A 20,737-nucleotide genomic window follows, 5' to 3' on the forward strand; every position below is an offset into this window, starting at 1 on the left:
GTCTGTCTGCTCCCACTTTGCAGCCTCTGCCTGTTCATTCAGGGCCTGTGTGGCTCCCACATGCGTCTCCCACACACCTGCCGTGGGCTTGGAGATCTGAATGCCGGCGGGTGGGCCTGTCCTCATTTTGGGTGTGCTGGTGACTGGTGAGGACCTGGGAGCCAGGAGTCAGCCCACACCTCTCCGGTCAAGGCCAGTCCTCACAGGGGTCCCCTGCGGATGACTCATGGCTCAGGGAGGCAGGTACACGGTAGGCACCAAACCAGTCCTTTGAAGACCTTGCATTAGGCGTCTCCTTGACAACCAGTCTGCTTCTCTCAGTGTCGTGCTCCTGGAGGCCACAGGAGGCCCTTTGAGGGTGTGGAGGCGTTTCCAGACATGTGGACGCTGTGGCAGGAGACACAAGGGTGCCAGGGCAGGAGAGGTGAAATTCTAGATGGACCACGTGGGGGATGCTTGCCAAGCGTGCAGGGCTGATGGGTGTCAGAGCTGTGGGCCCTACCGCCTCCAGCAGAACCCAAGCCCCCTTCAGGGAGCAGCAGAGAGCAGAACCAGGAACCTTCATTTCCTGTTTTTATTGTTGGTTACGGATGGCCTTTCTTTGGAACGCTGCTGCTGCCCGTTGTGGAAAGCTAGTTGTCATGGAAACAGAGTGCCACAGGGAATAGGCACACAGGCCTTTCTTTGTCACGTCCAGCTGATGCCGCAGCCTCTGCAGAGGCCGGAGTTTCTGTGAGGAATTAAACATTAACTGGGGGCGCGTCGCAGAGGAGAGTGCTGGGAGTCAGGCCGGGGGAGCAGGGTCCCCTCAGTGACTCGCGCCCCGGCTGGAAGCCCCCGTGTGTCCTGTAACCCCAGTGCAGTGCAGGTGTTCCCGTCGGAAGTGATGTTCCTCCATGAGTCTTGCGTGTCTCGCAGTGGATCCCAGGAAGGGGCTGTCGATGGCTGTGCAGACGTGACCCACATTTCTCGGCTTCTGTCCTCGGGACGCACAGCCACATTCATTGTTTCCTTTTTCTGCCTCAGAAAATGAGTTCCGGGGTGAGCTGCTGAGCCAGAGGTGGACACACGGAGACAAGGCCAGCAACTGCAGGACCTCGAGGCTTCTGGACGGACACAGCAAGGTGAGGCACTCAGAGGGCCACCTGCCCTGCCCCAGGCAGGCCCGCCCCTGGCCTGGAGCAGCACAGGTGAGGTTTGTCTGGTCATCAGTCTAGATTAGGCAAAGCCGGGTGGGGCCAGGGGCACTTTAAACAAAGGGAGACGAGTGGCTGAGTAGAGCAAATCCACAGGTGACAGCAGCCTCACTTGGGCCAGGTCCCTGTTCTGAGGCCATTGCATCGGCTCCCTGATGTCCTCAGCCCCTGCTGCATTGTCCTCTCTGCGCCCGGTGCGGCTGAGAGTCCCTCGGGACTCGTGAGGTGTGCTTCCTCGTTCATGTCGATCAGATGAGTCACGCTGGCCTGAGACTCACTGGTGACGGTGGCTGAGGTGCCCTCTGTCGGACTGCTCCCTAACCCAGAACATCCTGTGTGCTGGCAGCCACGCCATGCCTCTAATTCTAGAACTTCCCATGATGTTCTCCGGGTAAGGCAGGGTCCCCAGGGTCAGGTGACCCTCAGAGATGAAAGTGCAGGCAACAGCAGGCTTGGTGGGCCTCCCTTCCCAAATCTCAGATTCTGATCTCATTTTCTTGACATGAAGACACTCTCTGACAAGGCTCCAAACCATGACCCAAGGTTTGGCCACCAAGATGTGACCGCCCAGAGTGTAGGCAGCCAGGGCTACAAAGTTTTGGGTGACAACCTCCTCTGAGGGTGCTGGTAGTTCACTCTCAAAGCCCAACATCTTTCTTTCCAACCTGGCGACTGGACTGGGCACTTTCAGGGTCTGTCCTAGCACCTCCATCCACACTTTCCTTCCTGTGTGGTGACTGGTGCCATCTGGAGTCTGAGGCCAGATGATGCCGCAGCCTCAGAAAAGGCAGTGACACCAACCCTGCCTTGATTAAATTTCTGGCATTTTTTAAAAATCATGGATTTCCTGCATTAATTTCAATGTGTTAAAATACTGCATTAATCTGTTGTTTTATCTTGATCACTGAGTTTTTGTTTCCCCCTTAAATTTACACCTGGGTGATGGCCTTACTTGCATCACCCCATCTCAGCCCTGAGCAGCTAAACAGAGATCACGTGACCAGAAAGTGACAGGCAGCCTCAGAGCTATTGCCGGTCCAGGCATCCACAATAAACAGGTATCAAAAGACAGTGAGTCATTCCCTTTTTTTTTTTTTTTTTTGGTCAGAATGCACACAATATTTATTGATTAACTTCGCTGTCTTATATGGGCATGGCTCATGGCCCATATAAGACAATTACAATAATAGCATCAAAGATCATTGATCACAGAACACCATAACAGATATATCAATAGTGAAAAAGTTTGAAACATCCTGAGACCTGCCAAAATGTGACACAGAGACATGCAGTGAGCAAACACTGCAGGGAAAATGGCACCGAGGGACTTTCCCTGCAGGATTGCCACAGGCCTCCACGCGCAGGAACACAGGGCATGTGAAGCAGCATTGAAGGCCGCCTGGACTTGATCTGAGGCCCAGGGCCTGGGGACGCCTGTGAGGATGGCAGGGAAGTGCTGCCACGGTGGCTCTGGCCTGAGGAGCTCAGGGTGTGGGACCTGCCATGCACTAGTCTGTGGGCCACGCTTGGTTCTCCGGCAGCATTGGCTGTTACAAGAGAGACTTGTCCCTCTGCCTCGGCAGGTAGGGCCCGAATTGCTGTTCTGATCCGAACACTGTGGGCTGAGGAGGCCGCAGCACAGACGTGCTGGCCTTGGGACAGCAGAGAACCACGTGGCAAAGCAGAACTGGCCTCAGTCAGGAGGTGGGTGAGGTGAGGAACAGCTCAGTGCCTGGGGGGCAGTGGAGCAGAGTACGTGGTTCTTCTGTGGGAGGTGTTCACCGTCTGACCCTGGATTCAGCACCAGGCATGCGGACAGCTCCCAGGTGGGCTGGGAAGCGGCCCTTAGAAAAGATTAGGTGGTGTGAGTTTAGGGGAAGTGCTGGCTGGTGTGTGTGTGTGTGTGTGTGTGTGCGCGCGCGCTATTTTATTTAATTTATTATTATTTAAAATATATTTTTATTGATTTCAGAGAGGAATGGCGAGAGAGATAGAAACATCAACGATGAGAGAGAATCATTGATCAGCTGCTTCCTGTATGCCCCCTACTGGGGATTTTGCCCACAACCCAGACATGTGCCCTTGACTGGAATTGAACCCAGGACCCTTCAGTCCACAGGCTGACCTTCTATCCACTGAGCCAAGCCAGCTAGAGCTGTGTGTGTGTTTAAACCGAAGGAGAAAAGGAGCAGGCATTGATTGTAGGTCCTTATACCTCTTCTTGACCTTGAAGAATGAAACACTGCTATTCAGTGGATGATTAGAGCTATGCTATGGAGAAGGTGGATTGCATGATATCCAGCCAGGCTTTCTCCCTGCCCCTGCCTGGGGCTCCTGACAAGGGAGGGAAGTACCTGATTTCTACCTCTGGGTGGGCACAAATTCCATTTATGGTGGAATTTTAAAGAGAGAGATCAGACATGGCTGCTTCATCAGGGTGTCATTATGTAGCTTTACATTTTAACTTGGGGCTGGAGTGAGCCATGGCCCCATGCTTAGAGGTGTCAGGAGAACCCTTCCCAAGACATGTGTTCAATAATACTCCATGGCTGTCCTTTTTGCAACCAAAACAGAGGCGGTGTCTGCAGCTGCCAGGAGGTCAGACAATGGGTGGAGTCAGAAGATGTCAGACATGCAGTGGGACTCCCCAAGGGAGACAGAGCTGTCCCTGCAGGGAGCCAGGAGAGCTGTGACATCAGCCATCAAGGGTGCAGGCGTGTGGGTGCGGGGTTTAGCCTCAGAGACCAGAGGGTGGGGAGCTGGGTGTGCGCCGAGGGCTCTGGAGGTGCAGGACCTGCCTGTCTGTGAAGCAGAGGCTGTTCTGGGGCCACCTGTCCACACAGGTGCATGCTCAGAAAAGAGGGAAGCCGGGAGGTGTGCAGGCAGGGGAGCGCTGAAAGGTTCCAGGGGAGAGGAGCAAGGAGAGTACCTGAAAGCTTGGTACGCTCTTGGTCCTGGGGTGGAGCTGCTGCCGGGTGGGTGTGGGGCCAGCCACAGTGCTTGCTCCCGCAGGCGCGGCCCTCAGCTGTGCCCAGAACCAGCCCAGACCCCCACCCTCCACGGAGAAAGGGGACACTGGGCAGATCCTTTGGAGCCCATAGGGCAGGTGATGGCCAGTTCCCGGCCACATCCTGTTATGTCCCTCTGCCCTCCTCACTCCATGTCACCCCATCTTTCAGGCTGGCTGCCTGTGGTCTCCTGGGATCAGTGGGTGCTCCCCTCTCTTCCTCTAGGTCTGTTCCAGAGACACTAGAATGCATATGACCTTGTGGCTTCAAAAATTGCCCTAAGCTTTGCAGCTATTGAAGCAAATTCCAAATAAAATGAAGCATCACCTGCCTCCTGCTGCATCCCAGGGCCAGCGAGCATCCCTGAGGCCCCTGGGACCTGCCCAGCCCAGGCCCGGATGTGTGCTCAGCCGCCTTCCCCAGTTGTCTGTCCATCTGTCCATCCTTACATAATATGTTCTGAGCAGAGCGAGGCCGCGGCACCTTGCTCTGCAGGACAGTGACCTCGAAACAGGAATGAAGGAGCTTATCTCAGATGGAATTGAGGGCTGTGAGGGCGGAGTGGGAGGGAGCAGGCCTGACTGTTGAGAGGAGCTGACACCTAAGGGTGCTCCTTGCTCCCCAGTTCTGAGCACCTCCCACCCTGAGGCAGCCCACATGTCCTCAGGTTTTCACTGACCCACTGGACCTCCCTCCCCACCAGGGTCCCGAGTCTGAGCAGCCCCTGAGCAATCTCTCACCTGACTCTAGAGTGAGGGACTCTCGGGCTGGCAGGCACGTTGTCTGGGGCTCCTCGGGGCTGGGCCTCAGCTGTCTATGCAGAAGGGCAGGGAGGCTCCTCAGCTGTGAAGGCCTGGGAAGAACAGAGAAGAAAAGAGTGAAAGAGAGGGAGAGAGGCGATAGACGGGGTAGGGCTGGGGGCTCGAGGGGGGGGGGGAGGGCATCTCCAGAGACCACCCTAGAGTCTCTGAACTTGGGGGGTGGACAGACCTGGCCTCTAGGATAAAAGTGAAGATGGACAAAGCCTGTGGGCTGTGTGGACTGGACCCTCCTGGATACAGAGTGCTCTTCCCTGACCGCTCTGTCACTGGCTGGGCCTGAGCTCCTGGCTCACCTCTGCGGCCCCAGAGTCCAGATGAGGTTTGGAGGCTGCTGACCACATGGGCTTGTTTGGTTCCCAGCTTGTAAATGTTCAATCTAGGGAACCCAGTTTGGGCAATGGCAATATGCAGACGGGTCGGACGAGGGCTGGTCTCTGTGGCCCGTGGCTGTGAGAGCTGCGTGGACAGCAGGGAGAGCCTCATGCTGATGTGGGTCCTGAGGTGACGCAGGACAGGACCACCCACTCTGGTTCACAGATGTGGCCACGCTGGTGCGTCTGCATCTGTAAATTACCACTCCCCCCCCCCCCCCCAGTTTTCCTTTTGAAGGCAGAACTAGTGAAATATTAATGAGAGCTTAGAGCCATTTAAGGAGCATGGGAAGTGTGAGAGGCTCCTGTGGCAGAGCGAGCTGGAGTTACAGAAACACAGGAGGGTTCTGAGGAGCGCCTGCCCCCTGGAGAGCGGGCGCTGGAGGCTCGGCTGTGCCAAGGGGCCTTCCCCCTCCAGGGGAGAGGCTGTGCAGTTACCCGTGGGCCACGCCAAAACAGAAACTTGATGGATTTGTGCTTGGAACAAGAGGAAGGCTTTTAAACAATAAATGAATGAAAAATGGGGACGTGTCTCCTTGCCTTTGCGGGGTGGGGGCTGCTGGGTGCGCCGGCTCCACCTGGGACGGGAGTGGTGCCCTCAGCTGGAGGCGCTCCACTTTCTCCAGGAGCCCGGAGCTCGCTGGGGTCATCACAGCCTTGCCCGGTGCTCCCGAGGCAGCCAGAACCCCCGGTTCCAAACAGCTCAGAAAGCGGTCTTGGCTGCCAGGTCCCCAATTCACTCTCACGTTAAAGAGCCAACCCACCTTTTCTCCGGTAATTCAGTTTTTCCCTTTTAAAATCAAAGCCACATGCCCCGAGGAGAACTTCTCACTGACCGACCCTCCGATACAGAGGCCACAGCTGTTAGCTCGACAAAGGGCTTGCCATTGGAGGCAGCACCCGCAACCCACCCCTGCCACCTTCTCTGTTCTCTGCTCTTTGAATAATTTATCTGCAGATAACCAAATTACCAAGGCATACTTTAACCTAGCCCGGTGCTTGCCAACTTCCTTGGGAAACATCACCAAAAACGAGCGGTAGATTGCATTTCAGTTGCAAGCAGGCGCCCGGCAGCCAGGCGTCAGCGTCGCGGTGCGTCCTGCCTGGCGTGCTGCGGCCCACAGGTGCGTTTGAAGGCTCGTAGGGTAATGAAGCCCCCTGGACACCTGCTCTTTTCACTTCCCGTGTGAGCCACTGGTCCGCGGGGAGCCTCGCCTCCAACATGGAAAGTGCAGCCCGGCTCCTGCTGCTGGACAGCTGCACTCGGAGCATGGCCCGCGCCCGCCCCTGCATAAGTCACCCCAGGTTTTGATTTTTCCTCCTTAACAAATCACATACGTCATCACATGTTAGTGCCGCTTGCGGGGAGTTTCCCTCTGCAAAATTCATCTCACTACTTGGGGGGATCCCTCCACCTGTCTTCCCAGGGGCGACCCCAGATTCTGCTCTCCCTGCACTGGCTTCCTCTCTCCCGACACGTCTCCCCACTGTCCGCTGTCCCTCCGGCAGCCTCCGTGGTGGCCTGAGGCAGGTGGGCTGCTCCCTCCTTTTCCTGACCGTGGTGAGTGGTGCGGCCCACTCTCCCAGGGCCTCCTGGGGTGGGTATCGGGCAGAGGCTGCTCTCTCTTGGAGACACAGAGCATGTCGGGGCTCCTGCTCAGCGCCCACCTCCTACCTCGTCATCACCTGATGCCCAGATGTGTCATGAGTGACACAGGCCAAGGATCCGTCTGATGACCTGTAGCTCCTGGGGCTCTCCCGCGACTCCTTGGAGGACAGTGTGGGCGTGTCCCTCTCCGAAGTGGATCGGGGCGGGGACTGTGGGGGGCATCACTAATGGGCTCCGGTGGGGTCTAGACCAGCGGTTGCCAACCGGTGGTCTGCGGACCACTGGTGGTCCATGAGTTCTGAGAGGTTGGTGGCCGCTGGTCTGGACTGTGCCTCGCCCCCTCGCAGGTGCCACTCAGCCTCTCCTGGGAGAAGTGGCATCGGGTAGGGGCCGGTGGGTCTGGCGAGCTGACCCGTTGGCCTTTATTCATGCCCCAGCCTGGCTCTCACGGACACGGCCTCCGCCTCTGGGCATGCCACACAGCCTGGTGGCTGTGGGCAGGTGGCAGGTGGCTGCTCACGCAGATGTGCTGAGACCAGGAGGCACGCAAGATTTCTCAGTTACTACAGAACAAAAGTCTCATTCACAATTTCATTCATATCAATCATTGTTGAAATGATAGTTCTGGGTAGATCGGGCTAAGTTTAGTATTAGCATTAGTTTTAGCTGTTTCCTTTCACATTGTCGGCGCGGCTATTAGCACGTGCACAGGGATGTGTCTCTAGTCCCCAGGGTGGGGCATGCTGAGCAGCCTGGTGCCTCTAGGAACACACGCAGAGGTGACCTGCCCCACGTTAGGGACGGTCCCTGAGCTCAGGCCCTGTCCTTGGACTGTCCCTGGGATAGCACACAGTGGCACTCACAGCTGTCCCACCTCTGGACGCTTCCTGGATAGTCCATCCGGGTCCCGGCAACCTGTTTCTGACCGGACGACCCTCACGTTAGCTCCAGCAGGAAGCTGGGCACCGGGGCAGAGTGGGGCGGAGTCTGTGCTGGTGAACTGCCCTGGTACCTGAGCCCCTGTGCCTGCGAGGGGGGAGCAGGCCCACCCTCCTCGGTCGGGATGGGACAGGCCAGGCGCAGGGGACGGGAGGACCCGGGGGTGGGGGGCCTGCTGCTCCAGGTCCAGGACTTCCTGCCTTGGGAGCCATTCCTTGGATGCGTGTCGCACGCCCGCCTTCACCAGCAAAGCTGGGCTGGAAAGCACGCAGGCAGGTCCGGCAGCCTTGTCTTCCCTGAACGTGACAGCTGCTTCTACTTGCAGATGAGCTTAGAGAACGAGGAGATGCGCGCTCGCACCAGATCCAAGGCCCTGCGAGGTGAGTGCTTACTTCCCTGTCCATCCTGGTGCCACAGCTGGCTCTGTCCGAGTCCCAGGCCGAGGCTGTGGACGCCAACTCCCGCGGGGCCCCTCAGGAGAGCGGCCCACAGCGAGGCTAGCTGCTCCTCCCTGGCGGGGGCCTGAGTCTGAGGCCCCTGGCGGCCTCAGGGCGCTGTGGGTGCTGCGGGGCCCTCCCAGAGAGAGCGCCGGGCAAGGTGCCAGGCAGACACAGCTCCGCAGGGTGTCCTCTGTGCAGTTAGAGAAGAGGTGCCTCACTGGCTCTGCGGGCCCAGGAGCCGGTGTTGGGTGGGGGCACTTGTCCCTCCAAAGACACCAGCCCTTCCCCGGTTGCATCTAAGGCGCACTGGCAGGTCAGGAGGAGGCGGCACGGGCGGCTGCCATTTCTCCACTGTGCTCGTTTAATGCTGACTCTGCGTGCTTCCTGTCTCTCACCAGCACCCCTGGAGCCCACAGGTGCCGAGCTCAGGTAAGAGGACTCTCCGCTGGTGCTGAGCCTGTCGCGCCTATGACCCTGCACGTCCTAATGTCCCCCACAGGCTCCTGGGATTGACCGACTGCACCTCGGGCTGTTCCCTGACGAGGCCCCTCTCTCCTTGGCATGTGCCAGCTGTCGCCCCCCCTCCCCGTCCTGGTCCCATCGCCCAGTCGCCTCATGGCAGGGGCACAGCCTGTGCACCTTGGCCGCCACCGGCAGGGCTGTCACAGGGTCCCTTGCAGTCGTGAGGGCTCTCTTGGTCACAAAGGCTCTGAGTCAGACGATCTGAGGCCCATTAGGCTGGAGAGGGAACTGGCTTCCGGGGCTTCCAGGGCCCGAGGCTTCCACTGACTGGGAAACGCAGACGGTGTGTTGGGGTCTCCTGTGGCATGTCTGCGACTGCAGATCCAGGCCACACCGCTAGGGGCCCAGCCCTGAGGAGGAGGGAGGACAGCCCACCACAGTGAGGGCGAGTCTAAGCTGGAGGCCAGGCCCCTCCTGGAGGCTAAGGCTGAGGTGCTCTCACCTGCTGGCTTCTGTCCTGGGTGTGGCCAAAGCCTTTGGGGTGGGGATGGCCAGAAGGAAACCCACCCTAATGCCGACATGCCTGCCTACCAGCTCCCCTTCCCATTCTGCCTACCCCAGCATCCTTCCTGCACTGCCTACCCCAGCACCTTTCCCACACTGCCTACCAGCACCCCTTCCCACACTGCCTACCCCAGAACCCCTTCCCACACTGCCTACCCCAGCACCCCTTCCCACACTGCCTACCCCAGCACCCCTTCCCACACTGCCTACCCCAGCAACCCTTCCCACACTGCGTACCCCAGCACCCTTCCCACACTGCGTACCCCAGCACCCTTCCCATACTGCCTACCCCAGCATCCTTCCCATACTGCCTACCCCAGCACCCTTCCCACACTGCCTACCCCAGCAACCTTCCCACACTGCCTACCCCAGCACCCTTCCCACACTGCCTACCAGCACCCCTTCCCACACTGCCTACCCCAGCATCCTTCCCACACTGCCTACCCCAGCAACCATTCCCACACTGCCTACCCCAGCATCCTTCCCATACTGCCTACCCCAGCATCCTTCCCATACTGCCTACCCCAGCATCCTTCCCACACTGCCTACCCCAGCATCCTTCCCACACTGCCTACCCCTGCATCCTTCCCACACTGCCTACCCCAGCATCCTTCCCACACTGCCTACCCCAGCACCCTTCCCACACTGCCTACCCCAGCATCCTTCCCACACTGTCTGCAGAAGGGTTCTTCCTGGGGTCTGGGGCCCTGGTCTTAGACAGAGCCCCAGGGGATAGTGTGTAGTGACCGGCAAAGAAACCGGCCCTAGTCCCGGCTTCTCTGAGGAGTGTAGTGCCGACGCCTTCTGGCTCAGAGTACAAGGGAAGGAGGGAGGTGCTGCTTGCCAAGCGTCCCCAATATGCCATGTGGGCATTGGGTGCCCCATTTAATTTCCAAAAATTCCTTGTGAGGCAGCCTGCATGAGGTTCATCCTTGGAGGGGGGGGGGCTCTGCACACAGCTTTGGTGCGGGGACTGCATCGTGCCCAACCTTTGGGCGCTGGCGGGTGTGCCACCCTCGAGATGCCATGCGGAGGGGCCGGGGCGACCAGCACACCTGATGGAAGTCTCTGAGCTTCCAGACTCCCGGCTGGAGACAGAGAACATGCTCTTCCTGAGGCTGCCGGCCTTTCCGCAGAATGCTGGCTCCACCTCGCTGCCCTCCATTCCCTCTCACTAGACGGAGGAAAACTGGGGCCAGCACCACTTTATTCTTCTCTAGGTAGTTGTTGGGCAGTTGGCTGCTGCCAACCAGGAGAATGGGAGGACCCCAAAGTGTCCCAGAGTCCCCCGAGCTCTGGGCTCTAACTTGGTTTCAGAAGGGAAGGGGCGTGGGCGGGAGGCGGGAGGCGGGAGGCTCAGAGCCCGGCGTGGGAGGCTCCGCGCTGGCTGCTCTGGACCGGCTGGATGTCAGGGATCCGCATGGAAGCTGTGCCTGCTGGTGTCATAGTGAGTGGGAACCGGCGGGTGAGAGGGTTAAAGTTTTCCAGCCTGAAGAGTAGAACCACAGACTCTGCAGCTCAAAGCACAGTCCTGGGTCAAGAGAGAGAGGGTGAGGGTGGGCGGCAGGCAGACCAGGCGCCCTGAGAGTGGCTGCGGGACCTCCAAGGCCCTGGGCGCAGGTGCAGAAGCTTCCGAGAGGGGGCCCCCTTCCTTGCCTGGGCGTGTGACTCTCACCTGGGGACATCTGGCTTCCGCTTTGGTAATGGCAATTAATTTCGCCAATAGATGAAGTTATGGAGAAGTTAGAAAGGCAAACACAAAGGGCTGGATATTCTCTTGAAGAGAAAATGACTCTCAAATAGATTTGCTTGAAGCATCCTAAGGGAAGAGCCGGCCGGGGGAGTGAGGCTCTGAGCGCTGGGCTTCCCAGCCTCGTTAGTCAGGCAGGTCCCCGTGGGCTTGGTCACAGAGACCATCTAGTTTCCTGCAGAGAAGCAGGGTAGACTGGGTACCCAGCGTTCTAGTAACAGTGTCTCCAGCTGTTCTTCAGGTTCCCAAGAACCGACATTCGCCAAGTGGAGCGGACTGAGGCCAGGAGCCGCACGCGGAAATGTGACATATGGCCACAGACCGCTCTGTGCACGCCGCCCACAGTGGGCACTTTCGTGCCATGGGATGGCGGGTAGCAAGCCAGGACTCCTCCCTGTACAAGCAGATGGGCGCACGTCCTGGTGGGACGCCCACTGTTGGTGCTGACACAGGGAGTATGACCACAGAAAACTCAGTGCTGTGGTGTGCGCGAGGAGCACCGTGAGGTTAGAGAAACTCAGGCGGAATTGCCTGCAGGACTCACTCTGTGGGTGAGGAATGTGGGCCCCATTGTCCCAGAGCTCCATGCCACCTGCACCCCAGCTGTCCCTTCACCAGCTCAAGCACAGCCCTGGCATCTGGGCGGTGGGACAGAGGTTGTGACAAGATGAGCTGCCGGGAGGCTGGGACAGGTGGCCCCGGCACCTCCTGCCTCTGGGGCCGGATTTAAGTGTTGGGTGAAAACATGTGGCCTGGTGGTCTTTCCCTTCACACCACGAGAGGTGACAGACGCTTTCCTGGGGCTTTAGTCCAGGCCCATCTGCTGCCACACACACTGTGCGAGTTTAGACCTGGGAGTGGTCTCCAGGTCCGCTCAGTGCTGCCCACGCCAGGCCCTCCTTGAGCCCGCATCCCAGCACCTCCTGCGTGGCCCGCGCCAGCGCTGCACACAGGCCAGCTGGAGGCCAGGCCCCTTCTGAATCGGTGGGCGGAGGTGTGTCTCGGGGCAGGTGACGTGTTGGGGCAGTGCCAGTGCCCCGCAGGCCTCCCCGGCAGCTGCCACCTAATTGCCTGATTAACTCAATGATTAATGGACTAATTGGGACCTCAGCTTCCATTCCCGGAACAAGGAGCTTTTGTGGAAAGTCTCAAAGCCGGTTCTGGAGAGCGAAGCCAGGCTGGGCTGCAGCTCTGTGCCTGCAAAGGAGACCCACAGTGACAGTGGCATGTCCCCCCCGCTGCCCTCCCCCCTCCTTCCGTCTGCTTTCTAAATCAGTGAAAATCAGCACTGAGAGCGGCCGAGACCCCACGTGGGCTGCAGGCCGTGCTCCCACCAGCTGCTCCCAGGCTGCCGTGCGGGGAGCTTCACCTCCACCCTCTGTCCTGCTTCTCCCTGACCGGTCACAGGGGTGGCCCTCTGGCCATCCGGGCCCCACAGCTATCTGCACTCAGGCCAGTGACCAATCAGGTTAGAAATCATTGAGGGTGTCTGGATGGAGGTCAAGGGTGGTGCCCCTTTCCTGGTCCCAGGAGCCTGCAGATGTCGGGCCCGAATGTTCTTTCCTTCTTGGCTCTGGGGATGTCTGAACCAAGGTGGAGCTCAGGCCCTGTGGTGTTGCTCCTGTTAAAAATGAGGTCTTCTCCCCTTGGGCAGGGCAACTTGGGGTGACCCCCTTCTAGGGGGAGCTTGGGCCCCCCTTTAGGTGACCTCTCCATCTTGCTGGGTGTCAGTTTGCTGCTCTGTAAAATGGGGTGATCACGGCTCTTTAAAACCCTGGTCTGATGTGTCCGACAGCCAGAGGACGCTCACTCACTCCAGAGCCAGCTCCTGGGAGGGGGTTGGGTGGCATGGTCCCCGTTCATGACCAGAAGTTTCTGGAGCTTCCCACGGTTTGGTTCTGTGGGGAGACAGGCATGGTGAAGGGTGAGGAACTCCTGGGGTCTCGCCTCCATCCATGTTCGTTCACCAGCCCTGAGGGGGGCTGGGAGAGGCCCCCCATCACCCCCTCCAAGGTTTCATGGTAGCTCCTGGGTCACCGGTCCTCCTGGCTTCACCACACCAGGTGCGGCCGCCACACCTTCGTGTTTGCACGGTCCTTCCTGCAGGCACTGGCTCAGCGCCGGGCGAGGCTGCAGGCCACGGCCTCAGCGCTGCCGGGCCCCGCGGCGGCCAGAGAATCCCAGCGTCTGTGTGTGGCCCTGGGCCAGCCTCAGAGCCTGCCCAGCCCGGGAAGCTTGGCTCATCTGTGGAGAGGGAGCGCCTTTCCGGAGCTGCGCACTGGGAGCCTGGCCTCCACACGGACGCCCTCCCGACAGTTACTTACCTGGGGGAGTGATTTCACTTGTTTTTTGCTACTGCAAGCGGCTGTTCTGAGACCAACAGCTTGGAGACAGTCTCTGGCCCCGGGTGAGGTCTTGGGGGGCCCCTCCCCCAGTGACGCTCTGCTTGCCTCCCCAGCTGCCCCACGCCGGGATGCTCGGGCTCGGGGCACATCCGTGGCAAGTACTCCAGGCACCGGAGGTAAGGAGGCCTGTGGGCCTCACCTCGGTTCCTGGGAAGGAGGGTGGGCTGCTGGGATGCTGTAGCCCATCCACCGCTCTGGGCCTTTTGTGGATCTAGATCAGGGGTGGGCAAACTTTTTGACTCGAGGGCCACAATGGGTTCTTAAACTGGACCGGAGGGCCGGAACAAAAGCATGGATGGAGTGTTTGTGTGAACTAATATAAATTCAAAGTAAACATCATTACATAAAAGGGTACGGTCTTTTTTTTTTTTTAGTTTTATTCATTTCAAACGGGCTGGATCCGGCCCGCGGGCCGTAGTTTGCCCACGGCTGATCTAGAACCTTCCACGTCTGCCCAAGGCTGCTGAGCCGGTGTCCTCCCACGCCACCTGTTACGGAGGGGCTGTCCCAGCTGAGTCAGAGCGCTGGCTCTCCCAGTTGGGCTGCTGGGAGGACGCAGGACTCTGTGTAGGAGAGCTCGGGGCAGACCCGGGCACACTGGGGTGACTCAAGTCATCCTGGGGGGTCCACGCAACCCCGCCAACGAGTCTGGGGCTTCTAGCAGAGGGATGGCGATGTGATGCCAAGAGGAACAGGGTGAAGGGCAGGGGAGGCAGGGAGGCAGGGTGGGTGGCCTCAGCCTGGCCCCTTCCTCCAGTTTACAGAGCTGCCCTCTGGCCAAGAAGAGGAAGCTGGAGGGCCCAGAGGCCCAGCACCCAGTGTCCAAGCGGAAGTCACCCCCGCTGAAGCTGGCTCTGGACGAGGGCTGCGGCGTGGACAGCGATGGGAGCGAGGACGCCGAGGTGAAGGGCGCCTCTGTTTCGGAGGAGTCGGAAGGCGCCCTGGAGCAGGCCGAGGCCGAGATGGCAGGACAGGAGGGGGCTCGGCGCCCCCCGCCCGCTGAAGGTGCCTTGTTCTTTCTGTCCTGAATCAAGGCGCCCAGTGTGTCCCAGAGAGCCACCACCTGGGCCGGGAGTGCCCTGCCAAGAAAGCCCTTCCTGAGAACAAGGGCGCCCTGTCCGCAGGCGGCGGGCTTCCTGCGAGGCCGCGACTGCGCTGTGTGAACACTGTGTGACTGGGTGTGTGTCTGTGCACGTGAGAGACTGACACACGGACACAGCTGTGTGGCCCTTGGGAAGTGAAGCCTGGGGCTGCTTGGCACTTGGTGAGATGTAGGAGGATTGAGGGGGACCCTGTTTGCACCGGCTTCCCTGTGGGGCACCCCACCCTTGGCAAATGCTGGTGTGACAGGCCAAGGTCCATACCCTGTCGCACCCCCGAGCTCCTCGGTCCGAGGCGGGTTTGCGTAACTTGTTGTCAGTCCTGCAGGTCCCCACACTTGCCTCCTTCTGTAGCGCTGGCAGCGCCCGAGGGTGTTCCGTCCTTGGAGCACGGACTGCAGGGCCAGCGCAGGGAGCACCCCACATTTTAGTCATCACCCTGAAAACATTTTTTTTTTTTTTAAAAATATATTTTATTGATTTCTTACAGAGAGGAAGGGAGAGAGATAGAGTCAGAAACATCGATGAGAGAGAAACATCGATCAGCTGCCTCCTGCACATCTCCCACTGGGGACATGCCCACAACCCAGGCACATGCCCTTGACCGGAATCGAACCTGGGACCCCCCAGTCCACAGGCCGACGCTCTATCCACTGAGCCAAACCGGCTTCGGCCTGAAAACATTTAAATTTAGGTCCTTTGCAAAGTATAAATTTGTTTACTACTTTTCAATTTTGAAACAATTTAAAAACATCGGATGTATTCTTTGAGCTCCATTTTGTGAAGTGATGTGAGAGAGCACCACAATGAGTGACCCCGTCTGCCCCTAAAAAGTCCACTGTGACCTCCAGATCCAGGCAGCGGCAGTGACGCCAATGACCTCACTGACGCCCACTCTGGGCGGGGACAGAGGCCTGGACGCCGCCCTCCTCAGGGCCTCCATGTGGCTTTTCTGATCTTGTGCAGGAAGGAGCCCCATCCAGTCTCAGTTCAATTCCAACCCCGTCGGCACCCCCACAGGCTCCTCCAAAGGCAGCTACAGCAGCTTCCAGGAAGCCATCGCCACTTCCCTCCTCGACCTGGGCCACGTCACTGAGGAGCCCCTGGTCAGGGAGGGCTCCGGCCAGCAGGCCAAGCCGGGCCCCGGGGTCCTGCACCTGGTGCAGGAGGAAGCGGCAGGAGGTGCTGCCAGCGACAGAGGGGAGAAGGAGGTCTTTATCCAGCCAGAGGACATCGAGGAGGTCATCGAGGTCACCAGTGAGTACACTCAGGGGCCCGGCCCTCAGTTCCTGGAGGGCGTGGCCAGTGAGGCGCTCCACCAGCAAACAGTCTCTGGGGACCACGAGGAGAAAGAGGAGGAGGAAGCTGAAGAGGAGGAGGAAGAGGAAGAGGAGGAAGAAGAGGAGGAGGAGGAGGAGACCGAGGACGAAGAAGACGAAGAGGACGAGGAGGAGATCACTCCTGATGTGACCTGCCGGGAGGGCGCCCCTTGTTCCCCCCCAGAACAGGCCCCTGAGCCCCACAGCTGCAAGCCCGAGTACTCTGTCCTGGTGGAGCTGCGGTCTGATGACGGCAAGGATGAGGACTCACGCTCCCAGAAGTCCGAGGTCACGGATGAGTCCGAGATGCACGACATGATGACACGGGGGAACCTGGGCCTCCTGGAGCAGGCCATCGCCCTGAAAGCTGAGCAGGTGCGGGCTGCGTGCGAGCCCGGGGAGCTGGGCCTGGGTGAGCCGGTGAAGGTGGCCAGGCCCCTGGATGCCACGCGGAAGACCTACTGCAGCAAAGGTAGGGCTGGCACAGGCCCTGCACGCCCATCCCTGCCCCTCCCCTGGGGACACCAGGTGTGCAGGTGCCACCAGCAGAGACCCCGCCTGATGTAGCGTAGCCGAGGGGCAGAGATCACAGGCCACAGAGCGAGGCTTCGAGCCTGAGGACAGGGCTCGCGCTGCACACACAGGGCCACTAGAGAGCAGCACTGAGCCGAGGCACCAGCTGAGCAGAGGCGAGGGAGGGACAGTCACCCAACTCAGGGGCTCAGCCACAGCCTGGGGAGCCACCGGGTTGGGAGGGACTTGCGTGAGTTGTGGGTCATGAGGCTGCCTCGCTTGTGGAGACACAGGGCCATGTTTTCTGGGGACACTCGCTCCTGTGGGACCGGCACAGGGTCAGATATTCAGGGGCACAGCGGAGGGGACACAGATGGGGACGTTATTTCAACCCAAGGAGAGCTATCAGGGGAGACCCTTTGGGGGTGGCAGACTGAGGGACAGCAGTTTGGGGCTCCAAGTCAGGCCAACACAGGCTCCTGCACAGGCCTTGAGGGGACATGGACATGAGGATGCCGGAGTGAAGGTGACAGGGACTCGGGGGTGGTGTGGGGTGTCAGTCTGAGGGCGGACTTGGGGCCCACAGTTCAGTGGGACCCTGTTGGAGAGGGGATACAGACAAGTGACAGCCCAGGCCCAGGTGTTCAGGGGCTCACACCTGTGGGATGGACATTAGGGGACCCAGATGCAGTGCCCTGCTTTCAGGGCTAAAGTTGAGGGCAGGGACCCAGGGGACAGATGCTGGTGGCTGGGCTGGGAGCACCAGGCTGTGCCAGGCAGGCCCATAAGGCTGGTGCCAGGCTTTGTGAGGCCTCCTTGTGAGCGAGGCTGTAGCCTCTGGGTTCTCCCAGGGGGGCGGCTCCACCCAGGAGCTTCTCCAGGGCAAAGGCCAGGCTCTGGAGATCACCAGTGCCCTGACAGGTGTCCCCTTCGGGTCCCCACATGCACGAGTGACCCCTCTGGCCTTGCAGAGAGCGATGAGGCCGGTCACTGCGGCTTGAGCTTAAATTTCCGCCCCAGCATTAAGTAGGCATGTGATTTGGGTAAGTTTCTTAACTTCTTTGTCCTCCTCATTTTGTCCCAAACAAATGATCAGTCCTGGCAGGGACCTTCGCCCTGACCATCTCCTTTCTCTGCAGAGGCTGACCCTGAGGGTGGGGCTCCGGCAGGTGTGGCCTCGCTCTGAAGCCAGTGGCAGAGGGACCGGGCTTGACTGCGCAGCTGCTCTCGGGGTGCTCGGTCAGTCTCGGGCTTCTCCGGACTCCGGGCAGCCCACGTGCGCGGACCGGTCCTCTGGAGCCAGCTCGCTGTGCAGCCCTGGTCCCTCTGGGGCTCTCGGGCAGGCTGGTCACCCTCCTCTCTGGATGCCCAGAGAAGGATTAGCTATCCTCGCCACCCAGCATGCAACTTCCTGGGCACCTTCTGATTGGTGTGTTGTGTGTTTAGATTCCTCAAGAGCAGAGAAACGTGAGATCAAGTGCCCAACCCCGGGCTGTGATGGCACCGGGCACGTGACAGGGCTGTACCCGCACCACCGCAGCCTGTCAGGGTGCCCCCACAAGGACAGGATCCCTCCAGAGAGTGAGTAGCTCCGCAGAGCTCAGGACACAGCCGGTGTTTGGACGGTGTCCAAATGGCCACTTGGGCCCTGTCCCTTGGATTGGCACTGTCCAGATGCCCACACGTGAGCCCTATGAGGCTGGGGACATGGAGCGTGCTCAGTCATGCACCTTGAGAAGGCAGCTTGGGTCAGGGCCCCCTGAAGATGGGCATGGGAGGCACAGCTGAGGGAGATGAGGCCACCCCGGGGCAGGGGCTGGGTTTGCGCCCTGAGGGCTCAGGGGAAGCCTGTCTTGGTCCCAGGCTGGGGGCAGTAGTTGAACCGGAGGTTCACTGGAGCCAGTCACACGGCACAGCCGGGGGTTGTTAAGCTGAGTTCATTTCTGCCCCAGGGAGGCAGGGGGCAGCCGGGGGGTGGGGGACATGCCTTGACTAGGCTGAGGCTTGGGGACGGGAACCTCCCTGGACGACTGCTCAAGGTGCGGTGTGCCTCAGGCTGTGCTCACCCCTTCTCTTGCAGTCTTGGCCATGCACGAGAACGTGCTCAAGTGCCCCACCCCCGGCTGCACAGGCCAGGGCCACGTGAACAGCAACCGGAACACGCACAGGAGGTACTTGCGAAGCTGGGCGTGGTGAGGGCGGTCGTGGGTGCGCAGGGCCTGCCGTGGCCCCTCAGGGCAGGCACAAGGTCAGGGCAGACCTTGGTGTCACTGGTTTAGAATGTCCCCAAACAAACCACCTGAACAGCAGGTGCTTTGGTGCTTGAGCCCAGAGCAGAAGAAAAAGCCAACTCTGGAGGAGTGACAGCTTCCCAGGCCCCGCAGGCTCTTGCCGTGTCCCCGGCCCAGCAGGAGGCCCAGAGGGGAGGCTCAGCTGTCCCCTTGTCCTTCTCTAGTTTGTCTGGGTGTCCCATTGCTGCTGCAGAAAAGTTAGCCAAATCTCACGAGAAGCAACAGCCGCAGACAGGAGATCCTTCCAAGACTGACTCCAGCTCAGAGCGGATCCTCAGGCGAGTGCAAGCGCCACAGCACTGGAGGGGCTGCCCGTGGGCAGCGCATGCCTGTGGGTGTGGGTGTGGGCCTGTGCTGGTGCCTCAGGTAGCCGCGGGCCTCCCAGCACGAAGCTGGAGAGCAGTTTCAGGGCGCACAGGAGTCTCTGGCCTGCTGCAGGGGGGAGGGGGGTGCCCAGGCTCCTTCGTCCTGAGTGGTTGGCAGTCTCCTCCCAGTGGTCTTCCTGCCCGGCTCCTGTGTTCTCTGGGCTGGTCTTCAATGCTGCCTCTTGTGTATTTAAACATCCGAACTCTTCCAAGAGCTTCAGTAACAAAGAACGGCACCCTGCAGTGGCTTTCCCACGCCTGTCCCTGTCCCTGCCGCAGCCCTTCAAGGGCCGTCTCCACCGTCCCTGCCCGTGAAGAGCTGCGTCGGGCCAGTCTCGAGGGCTCTCGGACACCTGCTGCAGAGCTTCCTCCCTGGGCCCATACCATCCCCGCTGGGGGCTGCTCTGGGGCGGCCCGCGGCCAAGGGCTCCTGTGCACTGTAGCTGAGCTGTTTGAAACCTGCTCTCCTAAGGTCGCAGGCCCTGCCTCCTCTGGCTAATGCTGTCTGTAAGGGGTCAGGCCATCCTTCCTCACACAGACCAGGCCCCAGGCAACTGTTAGTGGTGGGACGTGGGGGAGGGTCTCCCAGGGGTCTGTCCGCTGGCTCTGAGGGGCCCCTGTGCAGGCTGGGGGATGAGCAGCACTGGGCTCCTGGGTCCTGTCCTCATGGTTCTACATCTGTCCTGCACCCCAGACCCATGTGCTTCGTGAAGCAGCTCGAGGTCCCTCCATATGGGAGCTACCGGCCCAGTGTGGCCCCTTCCACGCCCAGGGCCAACCTGGCGAAGGAGCTGGAGAAGTTCTCCAAGGTCACCTTTGACTACGCAAGTTTTGATGCTCAGGTTTTTGGCAAACGCATGCTTGCCCCAAAGATTCAGACCAGCGAAACCTCACCTAAAGCCTTTAAATGTAAGTTGGGGAGCATGGCTCCTGGGAGGTGTAGAGTGAGGAACAGTGGAGGGACCCTGGCCAGGAGGGCGTCTGCCCGGGGTCTGACGGGACGGACCCAGGACTTAGCTGCCCCAGGGTCCACCCTCTTTGTTCACCATCAGGCTCACTATTCGTGAAACAAAACCAGGCCCTTTGTGGGGTGTGTGTCCAAAGGCTTGAGAATGATGCCGCTGCTGTGGTCACCCTGCCAGGTCCCCCTCTCCTGGCCACCTAGTTCCAGCCTGTTTATTCCTAGAGTGAGGCAGGGCGTGTACGGGTGTGTGCGCATGTGAGTGCGTGTATGTGTGCGCACATGTGTGGGTGCATTGGTGCGCATGCATGTGTTTGTGTGTGTCCGGGGGGGGGGGGGTCAGACACCTGCTGTGTTGAACCTGGTACCTGACAGGAGCCATTTCCCTTCCTGCTGGGGGCAGCTTGGTGGATGCAAGGTGTTCTTTGTGATAGTAAGCAATGAAGTTTCTGGGTATTTGTACTAATAGACATGACCCTTCGGGAACACCCTTCCTGCCCTTTTGTCACTTATCACACTGCCTGCCAGCCCCTGAGCCCTGGAAACGCGTGCGGAAGGGAAAGTGCCCACTGTCCCGGGCGGAACTGGCATCTGCTGGTGGGAATCGGCCCAGCCAGCAGTGA

General features: G+C 59.7%; 1 protein-coding gene across 1 annotated transcript in view; it reads left to right on the plus strand.

The window, feature by feature from the left end:
- MYT1 (myelin transcription factor 1) overlaps positions 1-20,737 on the plus strand; it is a 53,777-nt gene that overhangs the window by 13,996 nt on the left and 19,044 nt on the right. Inside the window, exons 2-11 of the mRNA XM_036323381.1 lie at positions 1,027-1,124; positions 8,270-8,324; positions 8,783-8,813; positions 13,619-13,681; positions 14,323-14,570; positions 15,632-16,456; positions 17,944-18,078; positions 18,578-18,668; positions 18,953-19,066; positions 19,848-20,062. Of these exons, the coding sequence (XP_036179274.1) occupies positions 8,270-8,324; positions 8,783-8,813; positions 13,619-13,681; positions 14,323-14,570; positions 15,632-16,456; positions 17,944-18,078; positions 18,578-18,668; positions 18,953-19,066; positions 19,848-20,062 (1,777 nt within the window). The 5' untranslated portion in view covers positions 1,027-1,124. The remainder of the gene's footprint in view (positions 1-1,026; positions 1,125-8,269; positions 8,325-8,782; positions 8,814-13,618; positions 13,682-14,322; positions 14,571-15,631; positions 16,457-17,943; positions 18,079-18,577; positions 18,669-18,952; positions 19,067-19,847; positions 20,063-20,737) is intronic.

Source organism: Myotis myotis, unplaced genomic scaffold (genome assembly GCF_014108235.1).
Source record: "Myotis myotis isolate mMyoMyo1 unplaced genomic scaffold, mMyoMyo1.p scaffold_m19_p_9, whole genome shotgun sequence".
Classification (NCBI taxonomy): Eukaryota; Metazoa; Chordata; class Mammalia; order Chiroptera; family Vespertilionidae; genus Myotis; species Myotis myotis.